This window comes from Crocodylus siamensis, chromosome 12, assembly GCF_052110815.1.
Source record: "Crocodylus siamensis isolate JL-2025a chromosome 12, ASM5211081v1, whole genome shotgun sequence".
Classification (NCBI taxonomy): domain Eukaryota; kingdom Metazoa; phylum Chordata; order Crocodylia; family Crocodylidae; genus Crocodylus; species Crocodylus siamensis.
In genome coordinates, this window is record NC_143406.1 from 2,612,826 (window position 1) to 2,634,438 (window position 21,613).

At 48.2% G+C, this 21,613-nt stretch overlaps 1 protein-coding gene across 1 annotated transcript in view; it reads right to left on the minus strand.

Annotated features, from left to right (window-relative positions):
* The window catches only part of LOC149854459 (protein-arginine deiminase type-2-like), a 42,513-nt gene that overhangs the window by 1,242 nt on the left and 19,658 nt on the right, over positions 1-21,613 (minus strand). The window contains exons 7-15 of the mRNA XM_090023230.1: positions 18,820-18,998; positions 16,410-16,513; positions 15,106-15,217; positions 14,024-14,131; positions 6,008-6,159; positions 5,256-5,400; positions 4,050-4,143; positions 1,405-1,490; positions 119-247 (exon numbers count right to left, since the gene is read on the minus strand). Of these exons, the coding sequence (XP_089879356.1) occupies positions 119-247; positions 1,405-1,490; positions 4,050-4,143; positions 5,256-5,400; positions 6,008-6,159; positions 14,024-14,131; positions 15,106-15,217; positions 16,410-16,513; positions 18,820-18,998 (1,109 nt within the window). The remainder of the gene's footprint in view (positions 1-118; positions 248-1,404; positions 1,491-4,049; positions 4,144-5,255; positions 5,401-6,007; positions 6,160-14,023; positions 14,132-15,105; positions 15,218-16,409; positions 16,514-18,819; positions 18,999-21,613) is intronic.

The following is a 21,613-nucleotide window of genomic DNA, read 5'->3' on the forward strand; positions in this document are numbered from 1 at the left end:
AAAGACTGGACTCAAATGAGTCTAGCCGGTAGATCATTTTGTCCAACCCAGTGGCTGCTGTCAGGTGTCCCAGGGCTGACCCTAAGCCAAGCTCTCCCAGGGTAGGGCTGTTTCTCACCATGTTGGGGAAGTATGCCATGGCTTTGCCATTCCTGTCTATCTTGAAGAGAGCTGGGAGGTCGATGATGTCTTTTTCTTTGAGCCCCAGCTCCTTCTTGAGGATGTCTCTGTTCCAGTCAATGCAGCGCTGGGACACAGGGAAGGGAAACAACCACAGACTTAATACAGCTGAGCATGAGACAGTCGAACAGGTCTACGATGCATTCTCATGTATTAGATGATCACAGAAAACCTTAGCTTCCACCCATATCTGCTTCCTTCTCCCTGGCCCTCCTAGTATAATGAAGGTGCCAATTCATTTGCAATGCAAAATCTCACGAGTTATTCCAGCAATGGGGCTAACATGGGAAACTTGCAAGCAGCTGGCACCCAGGATCATCGTATTTCTCTTCCCCTTCTGCTTTCAAAGCAGGTAGGGAGACCTTTCCTAATCTAGCACGTTCTTTCAGTACATTCTGCTACCCGAGCGGGAAGGAGGCCTAAAATAAAACTCATGTCCCATTTCTCAGAAATCCCTGTGATTAATTGTCCTGCAACCTTATAGCCCCAACCTGCTGTGCCCTGTAGTAAGATAGGGAGCATGTGTAGGAGAGGAACTGAAGGAAAGGCATGGGCGACAAGGAAGGAGGAAGGAGGACTATTGCCTAATGAGATTTATGGCCTGTGTTTCTCCTACTGCATGGGCACACTGCGGTCACAGCTACTTCACCATTGTCTCCTGGTCCTATACAGACCTGGCCATGGTAGTCAGTGCTAATGGTTCAAATATTTGCTGTAGGCTTCAGGCAGGTTTTGCAGATGCAAAACCAGGTATTGTTGGGAGCTTGAAGAGTCCAGCAGCAGGGGGTGAGTGGGCCACGAGCCATGGGCATGGCCTGGGGAGGGAGGTTGGGATGGATGTCGAGGGGTGCCTCGCCTTCCTCCTTTCTCCTCCCACTTCTGACCTGGTACTGCTGTTCTACCTTCTCTGCTGCCCCAGCCCGATCGGGAAGGTGCAGGGCCAGGGGGTTGCAGCATTGCCCCAGATGCAATACTGCAAGATTCACTTCCTTTACTCCTTCGTCCTACCTGCAGCATCCTTCCTCCAGGTGCAATGCTTCCTTGTAGCCCAGCTCCCCTGCCTCCACCATGCTGTTAGCCCTGGTTTGTCATGGATCCTCCTGTGCTTCCACCGGCTATTATTCTTGTGGCACATATTAGCTCCACTACTCAGTGCCATCTGCCTGTGCTCTCCAGCAGCAGTCAAGGGGTCCAGGCCCATGCATAACCCTCTGTAGCTCTTACCTGCACATAATGGCTCTCTTCCATCATGACTTCATTGGAGAGGACCTTGTTAATAGTGACCCGTTTTGTGTCTGTTCCTGAGTAACCTGTATGCAGGAAACAAAGCCACCCATTAGCTTAATGAAATAGTACCCAAAGACGGCACTTTGCAGTGAAATGAGGGAGCAGTGGTACCATGACCCTTGATCCAAGTAGCTGGGATCAGACACCCCTGGATTCAACACCCCCCCCCAAGCTCTGGCAAAGCTTGGATCTGCCTCTGGGCCATCAAAAGACCTGGGATTCAGGTCAAACTTGTTGACATTAATGGCATAGCTTCACTGATGTCATTAGGCTGGTCATGAGAAGCAATCAGTTCCTTCTGTCCTATTTATTTAAAATGTTAATAGCCGAGGTGAGCAGGGGTTTCTGGAACCAGGAAGGACAGTCTGAGGGATACAGTATTGCACTGCAACCCAGGAGATTTAATCACCTCGCTGTGGACTTGCCACGTTTCTTCAAGCAAATCATTTGGGGAAAAGCTTCCAAAAGGTGGCCAGTGACTGGGAGGGGTCTCAAGCAGAGATGCTTTGTACCAGGCAAGGGATGCTTTGTACTGAGCACTCCTGCTGACTTCATTCAAGGTTGGGGTGCTCAGCAGCTGTGAACATCTGCCTTATACTGTCTAGTGACAGGTAGATTAAAAAAAAAAATAGCAGTGCTTAGAAAATCTCTGGTAGTTTCCCCCTTCATTTCTCTGTGCCTCAGTTTCCCCCTCCATGCAATGGGGATGATGACTCATCTCCACATCACTGGGGTGTTGTGAGGATGAACACAGCAGCTGGGGCTACAAGGCCCTCAGTCATTGCATGGACGAGTGCTGTGGAAATACCTACATGGAGTAGTGGGGTCTACACCAGACGCTGATAGGAGAAATTTAGGCCTCACCTGTGCTGCCTTTGGGAATGCCACTGAGAAGCACCAACAAGGGCAAAATCCTGGAAGTGTAGCAAAGCCACTGTGGAAGGGATTTGTAACTAGAAAGTGCCCAAGCCAACTACCCATCCAGAGAAGCTTGCACACCAGGGCCTTTGGTGTATTATGCACTCGGCAAGACAGACAGTTTTTTGAGTAGATGTGATCTCTTTTATTATTTTAGTTTATGTGGTATCTTTTATTGAACTCAGTTGGTCTCATAAAAGAGTTCACATCTACTCAAAAAACCTTGCCCGCCGATGTCCTTAGACCACCATGACTTCAACCAAAAACACATGCACTTGGTAATGCCTTTACGGCAGGTGAATGTTTTATTAGCTGGCAGGTGCTCCGTCTGGGGGGTCTCTCTCCTGTTAAATGAGGGATAAGTCTCTGGCGCAGTCAGCGCTCAATAAATCAAGGTGCTGCAGGCCCAAGGAAGGAGAAAATCTGCAGGGAAGGAAAGTCTTTAGCTGGCAAACTCGAGACCAGATTTCAAGGCCTGTGTCAACAGAGGCATCGAGCGCCTGCTGTCGGCAGGTGCACATCTCCTCATCTACCAGTGCCATCGGCGTGCTGGGCCTCTGTGCTACGCTGTGAAAACAATGTAGAGGCTTAATGGCATCTAAATATAGAAGATGAGGGGATTCTGCGTGGCTCAATGTGAAATTCATCCCGGAGCAACAGCCCAGCACGCAGGGAAAGAGGTGCTAAAGTACCACGCAGTTTCTCAAAATAGGGTCTGTGTGGGATGTATGGGGTTTATCAACCTTCCTGGGTAAGCACTGGATGAACGTCACCCACAGCGGATGGCCAGCCCACGGGATCTGCCGCTGTGGGTGGTCGGCGGCAGATACTGGAGGTAGGCAAATCCATGAACATTAACGACCCTTCTGCTTGCTTAAAACAAAGGTGCATCAGTCCCCTTCTCCAGCAGGTTAAGACCATTCCTGTAGGACCCAAGACACAGATCCTATTCCACTCCCCTGCCGGGTGCATATATCACCTGGGAACAGCCGGGTGCATATATCACCTGGGAACAGCTCCTGCTTCCAACCAAAGCCCCCTGAGTCAGGATGCCTGACTGCATGGACTATGACTCTAATCTCGCATCCAAATTCCTCCGTGTGTGTGTAGGAGGAAATTAGTTGGTCTAATAAAAGGCATCATCTCTGAACCGAGAGTTTGAGAGTTTTGCATTTCTGTAGGAGGCAATGTTTTTTCAGGAGAGCGACAGGCTTTCTCCCACCAGATGTAAATAATAGTGTTTGGGACACAGCGAGATGGCCACGTTGTTGGTTCCCTTCTCTGCAACGTGGTTCTTGCTCCCTTGGTTCTTTGTGAAGCTTGAAGCAAGGGAATGACAATAAATAAGATGCGTCCATTGGAGAATATATTAGCCCGAATGCTCAGCCCATAGCAAATGACTCCACAGACAAGAAAGCTGAGCTGGTGATGCAGTATTTCAGTTCAGGGTTAGTCAGGGCAAACTGAGTCTTGTATGGGGAAACTGAGGCACTGACCGGTTAAGTAACTCACCCCAGATCACAAAGTGGGTTTGTAATGGGATGGAGGTGAATAGAGCTCAGGTCTCCTCGTACTAATGATGTGCTCTGCCCACTAGCCCATGCTCCCTTCTAAGAGTACAGGCCTCTCTCTTTTTGGCAGGAAGCTTGTCTGCACAAACTGACCTTTGAACATCGTGGCTTCCCCGTGGCCCTCTCTCTGCTTCTCTTGGAAGAGCTTGTAGCAGGCAGATGTGCTGGCCATGAGCATCCGGAATTGCTGGGAGGAAGGCAGGACCGAAGGAAAGAGTTAAATACTTGGCCCAGAGGATGAAACAGCAATCATCAAGAGCACCACAGACCCATACAGCACGATCTCTCAACACGCTGCCTCTACGCCAGGCAACCTTCTGCTCCGTGGCTGCCATGAGCACAGAAGGGAGATACTTGGGAACTGTCTGCCTACCCTGACTTGGAAATGTGTAGCTACAGAGCCAAACTCTCAAGTCCCCAAAGTCTTTTAACCTGCACCGAACCCTATGCATTTACTGCCATGCCTGTAGGGTCTCGATCGCTGCATACAAAGTCCTCAGTAGTAATCTGCAAAGACCACCTCCACTGGACCTTCCTCATGGCCAAGGTGCTGCTTCTTGAGACGCATCTACATCCACCAAAGCACAAGCTACCTCTCAAGCTGCTTATGAGGCCGGACTATTTTGTCCCATTTTGGTGGCCCTAATTTAGGAAGACACGTCTCATGGGAAGAAGAATGCAACGCACAGGTATATTAGGAAGTACCAACATTTCTGCTCATTTCTCTTTGAATGAACCCAGAACAGAGACGGATTTTCACAGGTCAGTGATCTAGGTCTTTATAGAGGTCATAATACTCTGACTGGGCCATATGCTGAGAGGTGAGGAGCAGTGGCTCACACCCAGCTGGTCCATAGGGAAGTCTACACTGCCTGAAGTCTCTTGAAGCCCCACAATTGAGGCTGCCATCTTTCATGCATTATTAGGATGAGTTTTCTTGCCCGTTTCCTTTGCACAGCACCCATGGCTTGGGCATCTAAGCACCACACAAAGAGAACGATGGCTGGGTTTTTCAAACAGGAGTAGGGCATCCAATTTTAATTTAGAGCTCGGGCACTTTTAAAAAATCTCAGCAGACCCTGCTAGCAGCAAACAGGCCAATTATTTTTGTTCTTCCCAACCTAAGCAAGTAGAGATTTCAGATATCCTTCTCCCCCCACAAATACAGAGCGAGTGTTGTGGGCATTATGGGGCATTGTGGCCAAAGAGCTTAGCAAATCAGCTCTTGATGCACAGCAGAGCATTCAAATCCATCCCTATCCTTAGTAAACTTTTCAGAATTGCCATCAGGGAGGTCACCTTTTTGCCAGGAATGGGCACAAAGGTCACAAATTCATCTACGTGACCCACGGTGAGCCAGTCGGAGTAGAGCTCTATGGGTGCCTGGACCCGCTGGGCATATAGGAAATCTCTCACCACTTTGGTCATCCTCCTTCCGGCTGATCTAGTAGCGGAAATAGAGGGGAAAACAAAAATTTGTATTTCACAATTGGGGTAAAAGTTTTAATCGTGATGGTCTGAAAAGGAAATGCAAGAAAAAATTCCAATTCCCTTTTATTCCCATGGTGTCTGACCTCATACAGCAGCGAGGCACTCAAATTTGGATCTAAAAAACACTTTACAGGTAAAACACAGAGATCCAACCCCACCCCCATACCCACCCTCTCTCAACGTGATCCTGATAAAATTGAATACTGAGCAGATCAGAGAGCCAGCAAATGAGCTTCTCAAATCATATGGCCGCTGACTACAGAGAGGTCCAAACACTCCCAGCCTCTGGAGAGCTTGGTGAAGGGTGTGTTGAAACCAGGAAACAAACTGCAACCTGGGTTTTCTAAAAAATTGTTTAGCTTGTTATGGGCCAAAGCAAGACTTCTGAATCCATGGGGTTAGCTGCTAACAGCAGCTCCCCCGGCCAGACAGATCCAGACACAGGCTTTGCTTCTATACCCAGTATATTATGGAGGGAGATGGGGAATTAGCTGGGATCAGTGATCACTGCAGGATTTCCCTGATCCTCACGAAACATGCAGGTTTTCTGACTCTCTTACGTGGGGAAACTGCTTCCAATGAGGATTCTCCCCAGGGGATATTCCTTCCCGTTGACGGTCACAGGAGGGCTGACTTCCAGGTTGCCGAAGGAATCGAGACTGGTGACAACCTCAAACAGAGGCTCCCTGGTGACATAGCCAAAGTCTGGACCCTGAAAAAAAAGAAGTCATCACAAGAGCTTAGAAACTATGAATTCTTCCTCGTTTTTTTCCAGCTGGTGAGTCCCAGGCTAGAAACACCCATTACATTGGAGCTTCTGAGCAAAAACAGGGTTAGAAAGAATAAAGTGAAGGGTCCACAGTTGCTGTATTACTGGAGAAGGGAGCACAGGGAGAGCTAACGGAAAAAGGGGAAGCAACACCATCAGATACGTCCAGTCTTCAGCATCTGGCATGCACAATACCCAAGGATATAACCTTGAAGGTTGTATAGGACCTTGGTTATGCCGATACTGCATGGACATGGGATGAGGATTTGGAGGGAAGAGGGCAAGGAACCTTCTCTGCATGCGATGCCCTTATTCTTCCCTGCACCAGTAGCAGGTCTCTCCAGGCATGGAGGGAAGTGCTAACTGCCCCCCATCCTGGGGGGCGGCAGGGAAAGCTACCACTGCAACTTCTCTTCTTGGGAAGAAACCTGGCCTAGTCCTTCTGCCTTTTCCACCCCTGAGTGACTGTATGATTTCACAATCCTACCTTTCAGGATGCGCAATTCTCCTGCTTCTTTTCAGAGACTGATGAATAATTTATTAATACAAGGATGTGAGCAGTTTGCAATGGCTTACATCAATGATACTGTCATCTACAGTCAGGGCTTTGAATTGCACTGGATTCATCTAACCACTGTGTTAGATGACACCAAACAGGCTGGGAAGGCAAAGAAATGTCAGTTGACATTACCTGAAGTGGTGTATTTGGGACGCTGTGGGTGAGGGCAAAAATCGCTCCCCTGTGGGACAGGATTGAAGCCATTAGAGACTGGCCACCCCCACCGACTAAGAAACAGGTCAGAGCCTCCGAGACCAACGCTTCAGGGGAGCCCCGTGGGAACTGGCCATGACCTTGACTCTACATAACCACTGGCTACATCCTTAGGAGAGCGGGAACATTGCAGCAGAGGAACTTGAAGTCACTGGGGTAAAAGCTCCAACACTGCATCTTTCTATTCTTTAGGCCCAACCCAGGATTTCACAGAGACTCATTCAGGGTGTGGTGGTTTGTAGCCAAGCCGGCTCTTTATTTCAGCTACTACTGGGCTGTCTGTTCCCTTTAGCTCCACAAATCAGCTGTACCTCTCAAAAGAATTCACGGGATGTTTTGCACTGACCCCAGCCTCAGTAGGACCTCTAGCTCCCCTGCTACAAGGCCGTCTGAGAGTGTCTGCCGGGTCACTTACCCCTGCCCACAACAGAGTTATCCGCCACTCCCTTGCTGTGTTACAAACCTTCTGCTGGCCAAGTGAGTAGGAGGAAGAGCTCAAGGGATCTCCAGCAAGAGGAATGGCTGGCAGTGGCAAGGCAGGCAGGCAGAAAAAAAAATCCTGCTGAATTCCACCCAGCCCCCAGAAGGTAAAAATATCAGGGCCACAAAAAAAACAAGTGCTTGGGTGAGAGCCAGCCCCAGATTACAAAAGGAGACAGGAATAATCTTTGTCATAACATTGTCAGAGAGAAGCTGGAAAGCTCTGAACCAGCAATTCTTGGTACCAGCCAGAAAAAGTTAGTCAGATGGTAGGTCACACAGGGTGAAATCTGTATCAGTGCTGAATCTCCAACATCCCAACTATTCAATCCCACTTCTCATAAGGCTTCAAAAGGGGGCATTAATGATACTAAGTGAAGCACAGAGCTTAGGGTGATCCTCTTGCAGAGGGGTGCTTTTTACCCTGCCTATGTTGCACACAATAGTTCTCTGATGTTTGAGATACACACACATCTATATATCTATACATACACATATATACATATATTTATTGATACTGATATATATATATTTCTTTTCACGATCAGTCTTTCCCTGAAGCATTTGACCTCAAACATCGGAGAATTATTGTGTGCAACATAGGGTCCTAGTGGACTGATTCTCCTCTCCTTTGCACCTCGGATGGTCCCTTGAACTAGCACAGAGTGACTCCAAATTCTCCATTTACTCTTTCCAAGAGAAGAGTTGCAAGGTGCAGTAACTTTACAAGATCAGCTCCACTGAGCAGCCAGGTCTAGGCTCTACTCTGTGTCCTTCCTTTGGGCTAGGTGCTCAGGTCAGTACTACTTAGACTTTTTGATTCAGCAAAAAAAACTACAGCCTGTGCAAGGCTGTTCCACTGTAAATAAGATTATTCTGGGAGGACTTGGAGATCTGATCACATCCTCATGGTTTGGTTACTGGAAAGGATGGAGAAAGGCCTTGCAGAAGCACTCTTCCAGGAGATGCATGGAGGGCAGAGTCGAGAGACAGGAAACTCAGAGTTGTACAGCAAGTGACAGTGTGATGTCTTCATTCATCTGGAACAGGGAAGAAACTGGAAGCTCTCAGTCAATCTGAAGAAAAGACTTATAGCTTCATGGATGTTAGGGGCTGAAAGAGACCTCACAAGATCAGACTTTGAGTCCATGACAGTAAAAGACATGTCAAGAAGCAAAAAGAAGCCATGTACATGGGATCAAATAGCTCCCATTTTTTTTCAGTGGATCCAAGAACTGCTCATCCCCTTAATTAGCACTGCTGGGTTTCCTCATCTATCCATAAGCCAGGTCAATTGTCTGAATAGGCACGGATTTCTCTAGACCTATTAATAAAAAACTCATTAGACACGTCAGTATGACAGTGTTTTCTTTTCAGTAAGTTGATATGCTTCTATTGGGCTTAGCCATCAGTGGGATCTGCCCTGCGTGCCCTGGCCAGCCCCACGTGTTATCTTGTGACCTCTTGGTATGAGAACGGCAAAGTCCAGCTTTGATGCTCCCAATGGAGATGGCATATCGACGTTTCTTGGCTCTAGGTTCTCAGCCGAGAGGTGGGAGAAGCATAATGCATTGTTGTCCGTCTTGCTGGTAAAAAAAAATCCCCTATAGGATTCATAGATGTTGGGGTCAGAAGGGACCTCAGTAGGTCACTGAGTCTGGCCCCCTGCCCCCATATTCCAGTCCAGACACAACAATGAAAAAAAATTGAAGCTGCTGAGTTATAAATTACATTTAAGTTTTATCAAGAGGTCAAGAGACGAGTCACCAAGTCTAATCCCTGCCCAGATCACTGTGCGTCTCCCTATGCTGCAGCGTCCTCATTCATATAAAGGGGATAATGCTGAAGGTAGAGAGAGAACTCATTCATAGTCATTGAATTGTAGGGGACTAGGGGATTTGAAGACCCCTCTTGTCGACAGCAAGTATCAGCTTGATATTCATTTGCTTATATGCTGGAGTGGAAGGATCCAATCTAGAGATGTATTCATTAGAAAGAGGACAGAGCCTGTAGATACTGCAATTAGCCCCATGTGGATGATCAGAAAGTCTACATTCAGGTCAGCTTGACCAAGCCAGTGGGGAGGATGTTGGATGCAGCTCATCTTCATGGTTTCCAGTCTTCTGGGATCTTTTTCTTTCCCTGGAATGCCCATTGGTTTGCTCAAATTAGCTCTGGACGACATGCTTAGCAGAAAGAGATCCCTTCCCGTGCACAGCGGGCACAAGATCCAAGTCATTGTGGGGTCATCAAAAGGATTTATGAGAGGATGTGGATATGTTCACTTAACAGGTTGGTTTCTGCTGGTTCCTCCAGCCATTCTGGAGGCATATGACCCTAGAGATATGAGAAGGGAGCCTGTGGCGGGCCAGTAGGGGTGCTCTCTGGTCTAGCAAATGGCTCCTACACTCACTTTTCTATTGCTTTGTATAGTGCTTGACCCCCGGGAGCTCTTTTCCATTTAAGGGTCTCAAAAAACTGATGGAGAAAATAATGTGTTTTTACAAAAACTGGGAAACGGAGGCACGGAGAGCAGCATGTTCTAGAGACCATTCTTGTAGGTCCCCAACTTGAGGTGGGTCAGCTCAGCTTTCAGCTGAGTGCCTAAATCAAGAGGCCAGATTTCGAGATCTGCCCAGTACCCGGCATACTTTACACTTTACTGCTCAATGCGGTATGCGCCTCAACACCTCGCACATCCTTTCACCATTGAAATGGGAGCAGAGTTCATCTGGAAATCTGCCTGATTTTTCAAAGCTTGTGAGCACTCCCAGCTCCAGCTGGAGTCACTGGCATTGGAGGACACACAGGCCTTCTGAAAACTAGTCCCCAGTGGTCTCAGATGAGGCAGCCGTGATTGATGGATACACCAACATTTAAGTTCTATATGACTTTGCTCAGCTTTGCAGGGGACAGGACCAAGGGCCGTAGCTCCTCTTAGACTCCCCATCTTCCATGACATGTTTTGTGGGTTGATCCACTGCCACGAGGCTGTCGATACCTTTCTACCACAAGAAAACCCACTTGCATCAGGGTGGATCATCCTCTGCCCTTAGACTGGAGCAGACATGGTGAAGTAGCTCCACTCCTGCAATGTGTTTTTGGGGAAAAGAAGGAAGGCCATGCACCCTCCCTTGACCCTATAAAATGAACTGCTCTTGCCCTGCTATTCCAGCTGGGACTGGAGAAAGGGCTGAGCCTTTCAGACAGCCTGGTTTAATAAGCATTGGCATGGGACACCATTGCCAGCCAGGTTTCAAATCCCCAACGACGCACCCTCGTTCTCAAAATGATTGCTTTTTCATCCCTGCTTCATCGGGAGGATTTGCGTCCTATCAGCTCCAGCACAGCCAGTTCCATTTTGAGAGGCTAATTCTCCCACGTCTCCTTTTCCCCCTTGAGCGGTTCCCTGAAGGCTTAGAGCAAAGCACGCGCCTCTCTATGGGGTGGGAATGAAAAAAAAAAAGGGTGTTTGGCTAAATTGTGCCAGCTGGAAAATGAGATTGAAGAGATAGAGGGAGGATTAGGCAAAGCTTGGGAGCTCAGGATTGGAGCCTATAACGTGTTTGCTGCTCCAAAGGCTGAAATTGCTTCTCGAAATACCAAGCAAAGAATTTACAAAGAGGGCAGATAGAAGTTGCTGCCTGGCTTATTTTGTAAAGAAGGGCGATCAATGTGCTATTCCCATCCTGCATGACGAATCCAGGACTGCTTATACTTGTTGCAGGCATGATAAATGATATATTTCAATGCATTTGAAAGCGATTAACCTTCTCCAAATGGACACGGAGCAAAAGAGAGCTGCTTGTGTGATAGCTGCGGCACGCCGCTCTCTTCTCCGGTTACCAGAAGTGCCAAGGAGCAAGCAGCAGAGATGGGCCGGTGCTACCGTGGTCACGGCAAAATCCAAGATCCACCTCCCAGCTTACAAATTTTAGGGCTGTTCGGTGCTGCTTCCCAGCAAGGACTAATGGGAACTCCCTGCCTGCGCCATAGGCCACAGCAGTGGCAGATGCTGACAAGGATCTTGTTGGTGCTCAGCGGGAGCTGTCTGCAGAATGGATGTGGGTAGCATGGGTCAGAGGGTTTGTGTTCATAACCCTTTAGGCCACTGATGGGCGGTGCGATGCCGAGGGGATGCATCGGCAGCCTGCAGCCGAAGTCCATGTTGCGGTAGACATCCCATCCCAGAACCGTGCTACGTCTGTGTAAGAGGCAGTGGTTTCAGACCCCAGCACATCCAGTCTTGCTTTCTTTCTTTCCTCCCCCAAGCACCCCGCATTCAATCCCCATTCTCTACGGCCACTTCCCAGGTTAGCCTCACTGCTTTCAAGATAACCTTTCTGAGCCTGCCTCCTGGAGAGCTGTCCCCTTTATATTTGGCACAGATAAGCCTGGAGAATGATCACTTGGCGGCCGGTTGCATCTTGCTCCCTTTCACTGGATAAATCAGCTCCTATTAGGGTTTCCTTTTCTTTAAGCAGGGGGCGAAACATGTTAATGAGCTGAGAAGAAATACAAGCCTGTAATACTGAGGATCTAGGAATCTACCTGGCCCCAGAATTAGGCATCTCTGATTTAGTTAGTCTATAAGGTGCAAATCGACCTGGCCTTCTGCCCGATTTCAAATGGATGCAGCTTACTCCTGCTCCCAGATGATAGCAAGAAGATGCAACTGTGGTAGTTCATTTTTAAAGAGGTGTTTGGGATCTATCGTATGGGCAAGACGAGGAAGGATGTTTCCTGCTTTCTGGGCTTAAGGCAGGTGGGTACAAATTGCAAAAAGGCTCCTCTGTGAGGCAGGGGAGCGACTGATCCTTGGAGCAGGAGGGATTTCAGGGAGCTGGTCTGAAAGGGACACTTCTTTGCTGAACTGTGACCTGTGCCTGAAAAGACCAGCTGCCTGGAAGTGGACTGAGGGGGACGGTTGCCTCTCGCCGAGCGAACAAATGACATTCAAAGCCCGTCTCATGGCCGATTTGTTCCAGCGTCTCCTTGTCAGCCTCCCTGAGGCTGTCTTTGATTCACTCCCTCTTTTGCTCTGGCATGTACAATTCGACCCCAGGGTTCGTGGTTATACTTCTGGGGGCCTGCAAAAGGCTGGCGCACTTGCACAGTTGTAGCGTGCAGGAGAACATAGCTCACGGGTGACCAGCACAGTCAAAACCAGGGTGGTTTTCTACTGGAAAATGCCATTTTTTGTCAAAATAGATCTGTTTGTGGGAGGCAGGTCCATTTTAACAACACTTTCAACGGCTTTAAACAGTCCTCAATCTAACTGGAGCATTTCGTTTTGATCTTCTGACCTGGGTCCACCTATCTCATTGCTGGTCCTTTTGCAGCTATTATAGCTATGAAGATCCAAACCAGGAACCCATGCGAGGGATAAGGTTGCCTCCGACGCGCTTTCTGTTGTGCAGAATCAAAAGAGAGTCTGTGTCCCAGCGAGTCTGTGGGAAACATTGCAGCCAAGAAACCTGGCTCACATTATAACATAGCAGCATTGATATATCATGTTTAATACCGAGTGTATGTATAGTCACCGGTATTCCATATTATAATATTTCAACATTATTGAAACTAAACGTTTCATTGAAGCAGCATTGAGACTTCTGAATCTGGGATTTACATTTTGAGATGCTTTGGCCTTTTGTTTCCATTTGAGACCAAAGCACTATTTCAAGTGCTTGGATGGTGGTCTCCATTTTCTGACCATCTCTAGGTACGTTAGGCTCCAACTTGCCCTTTGATGCTGCCCTATTTGATAGCACAGATATTTGTATCCTTGGCATCTTCAGCCAAATGATGGCAGACCCTCTACCTAGCCAGACCTGCTTTGCATTGCAGGTGCTCTTCTCTCACACATTTGACTCTCCCTTATTCAGTTAGGCCAGTGACTCCTTTTGTAATGATGGGATCTGAGAGTCAGGTGAATCAGATACTCATGGTCTCAGCCAGCACCTTTTCTCCTGACCCCCTTGTAAACTTTAGTGGATCACAGACATTTGAAGCTGGCTTTAAAGCATTCTCATTTGACTTTGCTGGGGTTGGAATCACCTTTCTCTAGCATGGCCACAGTAGAAATCATTTCTTCATGGACATTACAGTAAAAAAACCCCAATGGTTTAATCAGTAGCAGCCTATGAGGAAGGCAAACTGGGTGACCACCCCCCAGCCCAACATTTTAGGGGGTCCCAAAATTTTGCAACAAATTTTTTGGAGGTTAAGTTTTTGCAAGGAAGTGGCTCTATTTGCATGCTAACACTTGACTATTTATCTAAGTCCATTCCATGGATGTTAAAAAGATCCACGATGCAACTCTGGTGGGTTAATATTCACCTAAGTACCTCAAAGGAGCCTCAAATGACTCTCTTGCCCAGGGCTCCAACCACCCTAAGGCCACCACTGGTTTCATCTGCCTCCCTTTCAACCCCTCCTTTTTTTTTTGTGAACCATCCTGGAAGATGTTTGCGAATCACCGTAAGCTTCTCCTCCTGCTGGGAGACCAGGCAAGGGATACCACGCGTGTTTACCGAGAAGATGCAAAGCTCTTACCAGGAGCTCCTTGATGGGAAACTCTTTCAGCCCACCATCTCGGGGGGAGTCCAGGACCACTGGAAAGCCTTTGTGAGGGGCATGAATGTAGCCAAACTCAATCTCATCCTGGTCAAGGAAGAAAACCCATTTATTAAATGCAGGCAAGGGGGGGAAGTGCCCAGTGAGGCCTGACAAAAAGCCTTTCAGTAGGGCCCCTACAAAGCAGACTAGCATTAACTCTGTTTCCCGGAGGAGGAACACATCGAGGGGAAGGGAGACAGCTTCACAACGTGAAATCCTATTAAGTATGAACTTTCATTTCTACCCAGGAGAACTTCTACAAATCTTTTCTCCAATGCCTGATGAATGATTTTTGTGCCCAAAAGCTTGCAATTAAATGTTTTTGCAAAAATCATGTTGGTCTAATAAAAGATATCAACTCTACTGTGAGTCCTGATTGTTACTTCGGAGGCATTCAGTGTTTGGGTTCTCAGCTGGCGATGATTTGGGCCCAATTTTCCAGGTGGTTGTGCCAACTTTTCTCTTCAGTTAATAAAGGGATCAATGCCAGGGGGCATGTCTACACGTTCAATAATGCGCCGTAGATTTTAGTTTAGTACATCTTTAATAAAGTACTAACTAAATACACAGTGCCTAGAGTTACTGCACAGTAGCATCAGTGCATGGTTATTTAGGGATGCTTACTGAGCATTAGCCCAAAAACTGTGCAGTTGGCTACTAGCAGGGTTTTTGCCAAGGCACATTACTGCGTGGTGTTATTAGGCCAATGTGCATTAAGCATCTCATGCAGACATGCCCAGGGGAAGTTTGAGGGATGATAGGAGCTCCCAAAGAGACCAGACAGGAGCAGGGGTAGGCGTTTGCTGGGTGAGAAGCCATAGCTGGGAGCCTGTGGGCCTGACCTATGGAAAAGGGGAAACTGAGGTAGCACCGCAGCATGAAGCTAGGCTGGGCAAGCCATGCTATGCAGGCTTCTACAATGACAACTTCATCTAGAAGTGGCTTGTGCTGCTGGATTTTAAATGTTCAAAGAAAAAAAGTCCTGGTATGGTCCGGCATGCCCCTGGTCGCCTCCTCACCTGCATCCAGCGGTCACCACGGTTCATGTACCCGAAGCAGACCTTCATGTCGCAGCTGGCTTTGCTCACTAAATTCTTCACTTCCTTCAGGAACAGGTAATTGTCCTTCACGCTGGGAAAGCAGAGGAAAAAGGAGAAGTGGTTGACAGAGGAGAGGAAAAAAGCCACTGATGGGACTGCAGCGGAAAAGAAAACAATACATGCTCCTTCCCCCTTGCCCTCAAAAATAAATTAGAAGGACACACCACCGAAGAGGGGAAGCTGGCAGTTATGAACGGTGCGAGTTGGAGCTGCAGAGCCAATGTGTAGGGATCAGTGCCTTCTTATAAGGACAGGCTGGTGAAGTCTCGGATGGGGGGAAACTGCTGCCCGAGGCCGATCACCTGCCCTGATACCCATCATCACTAAACTCTCTGCTATGTTAAAACTGTGAATAATAACCCTCACTATCTGAAAAACCAAATGTGCTGCACAAAACTAGCGAGAAGTCAGAATAGTCACTTTTCATTTAGTGTCTAGGCCAGTTTCAAGAAAGCCCCTCGATTTTACAATTCTTTACTTGGAGACGGGGCCACTTTGGAAAGACCTTCATGGGGGGAGAAAACAAAGGGAAAAGAGATGCGATTGAAAGAAGAGGGGGAAAAAATGCAATTTTCCCTTCCAAGTTGACCTGTTCTTGAGAAGGAACAGGGACATGATAATTCCTTTCAGCATTTCAGAGTGAAGCCAGTTATTTTCACTGGAAGTGCACAAACTATTCATGCTTTGATGAATGTGTACTTTGAATCATACATTGATTCGTACGTTGATAAATACTTTGATCATGTACCTCCAGCAAGAACCAACTAATAGAAAAATGGGGCTCTGGAGACTGCAGTCGTGTTGTGGACTGAACACTTCAGTATTTCCAGCCTCCTCTGACTTCATGCAGTTAAATCAGTGGGGCCTAGTTTATTCCTGATGGACTACCATAGGAAGGACTCGGACCCAGCGCTTTAGTAGACAGATCCTTGCACTAAGAAGAGTGTTACCCAATATCCAGAGCAGTACTGGAGCTCAGTAATGAATTCAAAATGAATGAGCATCAATAGGTTGAGTCCAGCCAAGACAACTCTCAATACTTACTGGATTGGCAAATCGATGGGAGAGTTCTCAGCTCACATCTTTGGGATTTCTAATACCAGTGCTATATATTAATATACAGATCTGCAGTCCCATGCCTCTGCCTACATGATGCCCAGCAATGACAGCTGTCCCACAAGTAAGCTCAAACTGCATAGGGAGACTTTTCCATTTGCTTTTACCTGCACACAAAAACATTCACCGGTGGCAACGTGTTTGGAGTCATTATCCATGGAGCGACCCGGAAAACGACGGTGTCTGTGAAGATCGGAGCCTGGGGGATACCCTGGAAGAGAAGCAGAAACAACATCCATGGTGATCGCATCCATCTGCTCACAAAGCTCCACACTCAGCGTGGGGACTACTTAACTGAGGGGCGGAAGATGGGGGCACCATCATCGTGGGCAAAAGAGGCAAACGAGCAGAGTCAACCACAGTTTAATGAGCTCTGAACCTTTTCTCCCAGAGCCTGCTAACGCCGGACTGCACATCATACCCTCTAGGTGCTAATCAAACTAATCAGCTCCATCCTGCCTCAAGAGAGCAAAGGAAACCAGCATTTTGCCTTACCTACATTTCTGACCCAAAGGACTTGATGGACTAGATCCTAAGCTTTGTAGCTCTACACTTCAGCTGATTTGCACGACAGCTAAGGGTCTGGCCTTGCCTACCCTTCTGCAGCTCTCCTTTGGGACCTATTTCTGGTGCATTTTGAGGTAGTGTGTGAAGTGTCCTAAGGTGGTCTGGAAATATCTATGAATCCTCAGAAGAGTAGTAGTGAGCAAGTGGCCACACAGATGTGCTGTGGGGAGGAGAGATGACGTCCCAGTTCTTTTAGAGATGGGATTTGTGGCGGTGCTTGAGGAACCCCTTTTCCCCATGGGGACCTGCTTGCTGGTGTTACCCCATGGTGCTGGGTTTTTTTTTTGTTTTTTTTTTTTCCCAGGGAGGGGCATTTCTTAGGACTGTCTTCAGGGCCAGCTGGGAGGGGGTACTGCCAAGACTGGAAACAACCTCCTGCCTCTCCTATCTGCTGGCAGAAAGACACCTGAGATTGCCGTGTGCTTCACATTCCTGCATGTTCCTAACAGGCAGATCACAGTCAAGCCCCCCACGTGTATCACGTAGCACGCAGCCTCCCTGACCTCAGACAAGGGCCGAGTCCTTCTGTGCTGGATGAAGTTTCATGAGATGATTTGCAGCTTGCTACAAGTCTTGTTGCTTTGACACGGGCACCCGGGGCCTGGGCAGGGTACACTCCAAAAAAAGCACTTAAGTCTTTGAACCAGAAAAAAGGGGGGAGCTTTGACATAACATCTCTCAGGGCTGAAATGGGCATATTATATGTGCCAAGTGATGCGTTGAGCGGTAACATCAGCAGCTTCTTCTGTTTCATAACACAGATGTAATGGAGAACTGGAGGGTCAAGCTGGTGCCTAATGGGGGACCTGCATGAATGGAAACCCTGCATTGCAGCAAGAAATTTGGAAGTCAGAGTTGGTGGGGGACAGGGTTTACTATGTAGGTGCAACAACCAGAGAGAGAGGTTCTCTATTAAGGCCCACTCCAAGTGCAACTCCAGTGACCATGGGGCAGGAAATCCTTGAGGGTCTAAGCATAGATCACCATTTTCTTCAGAATAGGCAATGGTGACCATCATGGGGCCCTACATCTGGACAGCATTAACAGGAACGTGCTCCTCTTTCCAATGGGAGACTTGATCCCATTATATTCGCCCCACTAAGCTATTGCTTGGTCGGCATGTTGTTTGCTTTGCTCATGTCAGGACACTAAAAACCTGCCCTGCCTCCTGCCTGGTGTTGGCACTGACGCTTGTGCAACGCGAGTGCTAAACTCCGCCACTGGTGTCAGTATGCAGAGACTTTCTGGGCCCAGTTCTGACCCTGCTCACACCAGGTTTATGCTGGCAAGACTCCAGGGGAATGGCTCCTGGTTTTTCATGGGATAAGAGGCCTAAGTCAGAAGCATTTTGCATTTGTATGTCCTTGGGAGTGAATGAGAACAAAATGCAAAGCCATGGAGATTCCTGGTGTAAAGGACTATTTGTTACTTTGCATACAGGATTACTGCAGCAACCCTTCCTGCTTTTTGCTCATAGTGAAAGCTGGAACGATCATTTCTGGGATTGGGGTAACAGCAGCTTAGCCCTCATGGCCCAACTGCTCCTTGACTTGGTGCCAGAGCTGCCAATAAGGGTCAGTGCCAGCTGTGATGACATGCTATAGATTGTGCTCAAGAAAGGAGACCCAGACGCACTTCACATGGAACACATAAAGGCAACCAGTAATACAAGCCTGTCTTTAGCCACCTGGCAATCTCATAACTCATTCTCCAAGCCACCCAGGCCCCTGCAGTGGCTATTGTAAGTGTTGCACAATAGCTCACAAGGGGGAGAAATAATTTGCAAACATCCCTGATTTTCACACGTTTGACCCATCCTCATCTGCAAGTAGCTATCAGAACAAATGGCTCTCTAGCGTTACTGCACTGAGCTATCCAAGGATGCAATCGATTGACTCTGCTGTGAAGCTGAATGTCCCGATATGACCCCTTCTCCCATTATTCCCAAACCTCAGTCAACGATGCCAAAAGGCTGACACTGATGGAAACCAGCCCATTGAAGCTCTCGTCTGGGAAGCGGAGTCCCTCGACGAAGAACTCCAGCTCCGCGGATCCACCGGTGTATTTCACGCTGTGATACAGCTTTCTCCTGCCCAGGACGTGGATGTAACGGTGGCCAAAGAAAGGATCTAGAAACAGCAGGAGAAAAGGAACATGCAGAAAAGACAGGTCTTTCTTGTACCCACTCCTTCCAGCTTTTTCATTCTTTGTCCCCTTCCCGCCTTTAATTTGGATCTCAAAATCTGTAACCACAAAGCAACGGGCAGCTGAGAACTACTGGTCTATACGAATAAAGCTGGAGACTGTCACTTGTCTCTTAAATAGCCCAGTGTAACAGTTAACAGGTTAATTAAGTGATGAACTAAGAAGCCCAAGTGGCCTGCATCCGGGGCCAGTCCACTGTCATTTGAGCTATGGGAACGCACTCTGTGCAGTCTCGCCAGGAAAGCGTCTTTGGTTTCAGCCTGGGGGTGGTGGGATCTTTGTGCCTTTGAGAGCTGTGCTGCGACTGTCCAGCGACCGGCCGCAGGCTCAGATCTGTGGAAAAGATTCACTGGTAATTTTCCTTTGTGACCCCCAGGCTTTAGGAGTGCTTTGTGTTTCGGGGTTTCTACCTTGGCCTACAGCCCCTTGAAGCCAAGAGCAAAGCTCCATCACGATGATCCCAGTCTTGGGCACCGATGACCCTCCTGTATCCACCTTTACAACTAAGTCCGCTGCGGCTGGTCCCTGATTTACTGGTCCAGACTTTGAGTTTTGGTGCTAGGTGAACATGTAGTTGTTTAGCATGACAGCTCTGATCAGGAATATTGGGAAATCCCAAATCATGCCCTTGGCTTGTTGGGAGCAGAGGGTGCCATTGTGCTGTGGGCAGGGCACTGCCCTACCAACTCTTGTGCAACTGTCCTCCGGACAGTGCTGCAGGTCTATTAAGATTCTCCGCCTGGCCTCATGCCCCTCAGCCTTCTGCCTCCGACCCCTAGACAAACTGTGCACCAAAGGAGAGAGCTGACTTTTTTTTTTGTTTTTAAATAGGTGTTGAGGCAGAAGAATCCAGTATGGGGAGCTTGCTTTTTCTTAGGCTTCTTTCACTCACAGTCTCACACTGCCCAGAGGCAAGATAAACCATTGCAAACTGCAGTGATTTAACGGATCCAGAACTGGACCAGGACTTAGAAGACCTGGGCTTGATTCCCATCTCATTCCCTGGCCTGCTGGGGGACCTTGCACAAGTCCCATCACTTCTCTGCAGCCTCAGCTTCCCTCACCTGTGAAATGAGAGTAAAAAAAAAAAAAAAAAATACGGACCTCCTTTGCTGTGAGATCTCCTGGTGAATCCTGTCACATAGCTAGCCAGGCAGCACTTACAATTAAAATCTCCTTTGTGATCTTGTTTCTCTTGATCTAGTACAATAGGGATGGCGCATGCTCTTTGGCTGTGAACTACCCTGCCTCGCACATGCAGATGCTCCATTTTTAAATCAGCACAAAGCCCAGGTCGTGTAAGCTCCGGTACAGGCATCACACCGCCTTGCTGTGGTACCTTGGCCCAGCTCTGGGATATCTATTAACATCTGTGGAGAGCAGCCCCATCATAAGCGCTTGCTTGCTGCTGCATTCCCCGTGCTTAATTAATGTCAGCAGAGAGAATACGTGCAACTTCTCAGCCTTCTTTGTAATTAGATCTGGCAAGGGAACCACTGAGGAATTTTGGCAGGGGAGAGGAATCAACTCATCACTCGACCATTAACTCACTCATTCCCCCGCTAGTGACCTTACATAATGTTCAGGTGCTTGGCCTGGGGCATGGCCTTGGCTTCTGCCTTTGCAGGAAAGCCCCGTCCTTTCACCACCCGACCGGATGTAGAAGGCTGCTGGCAACTTGCAGACTGGCATGCAGGGAACATGCCATGCCTGGACATGTCAGCACAGGACAGTGTCCCCTAATTGATATGGTGCTAGCGCCATGCAGACAGCTCCCACAGGCTGGAGGGAAATGGGCCGGTGTTTGTGGATCCCTCGTTGTGTTCTGGTCCAATGACAGAATCAACGAATCATAGAAATTGAGGGTTGGGAGGGACCTCAGGAGGTCACATCTAGTCCAAAGCAGGACCAGCCCCAACTACATCATCCCAGCCATGGCTTTAATCTTAAAAACCTGCAAGGATGGAGACTCTACCACCTCTCTGGGTAGCCTGTTCCAGTGTTTCATCACCCTCCTAGGGAGACAGTTTATCCTAATATCCAACCTCAACTTTCCTTGCTGCAACTGGACACCATTGCTCCTTGCTCTGTCACCTGTCACCATTCAACTCTCCCAAACAAAGTAGGGAGGACTCCCCCAGGGAGGATCAAGAAACCCCCAAAGGCTGCAGCAAAGGGCACCAATTATTCAGTAGATGCCCATCATATTAAAAGACAGACCCAAAGAATATGAACAAACAAGACGTGAATGGCATCACCCACAAAACCCTCTGTGATACGACTCCATGCCTAGTTCTTCCTCCTCGGCCCCCTTACCTGCTCCGGTAACCTTTGTTATAGTATCAACAAAGCACCGTGGAAGGATCTGCCCTCCCGGTGGGCATGTCTACAAGGCAACTGTGGTGCAATGTAGACAGGCTCAAGCTAGCTTTAAACCAGCTGGAAGCAGTGGAGCTGGGGCAGCAGGAGCACTGCATAAACCAAGTGCCTGAGTAACATTTTGGTCCAAGTGTTACAGCCTGCACTGAGCTCCGCAGTG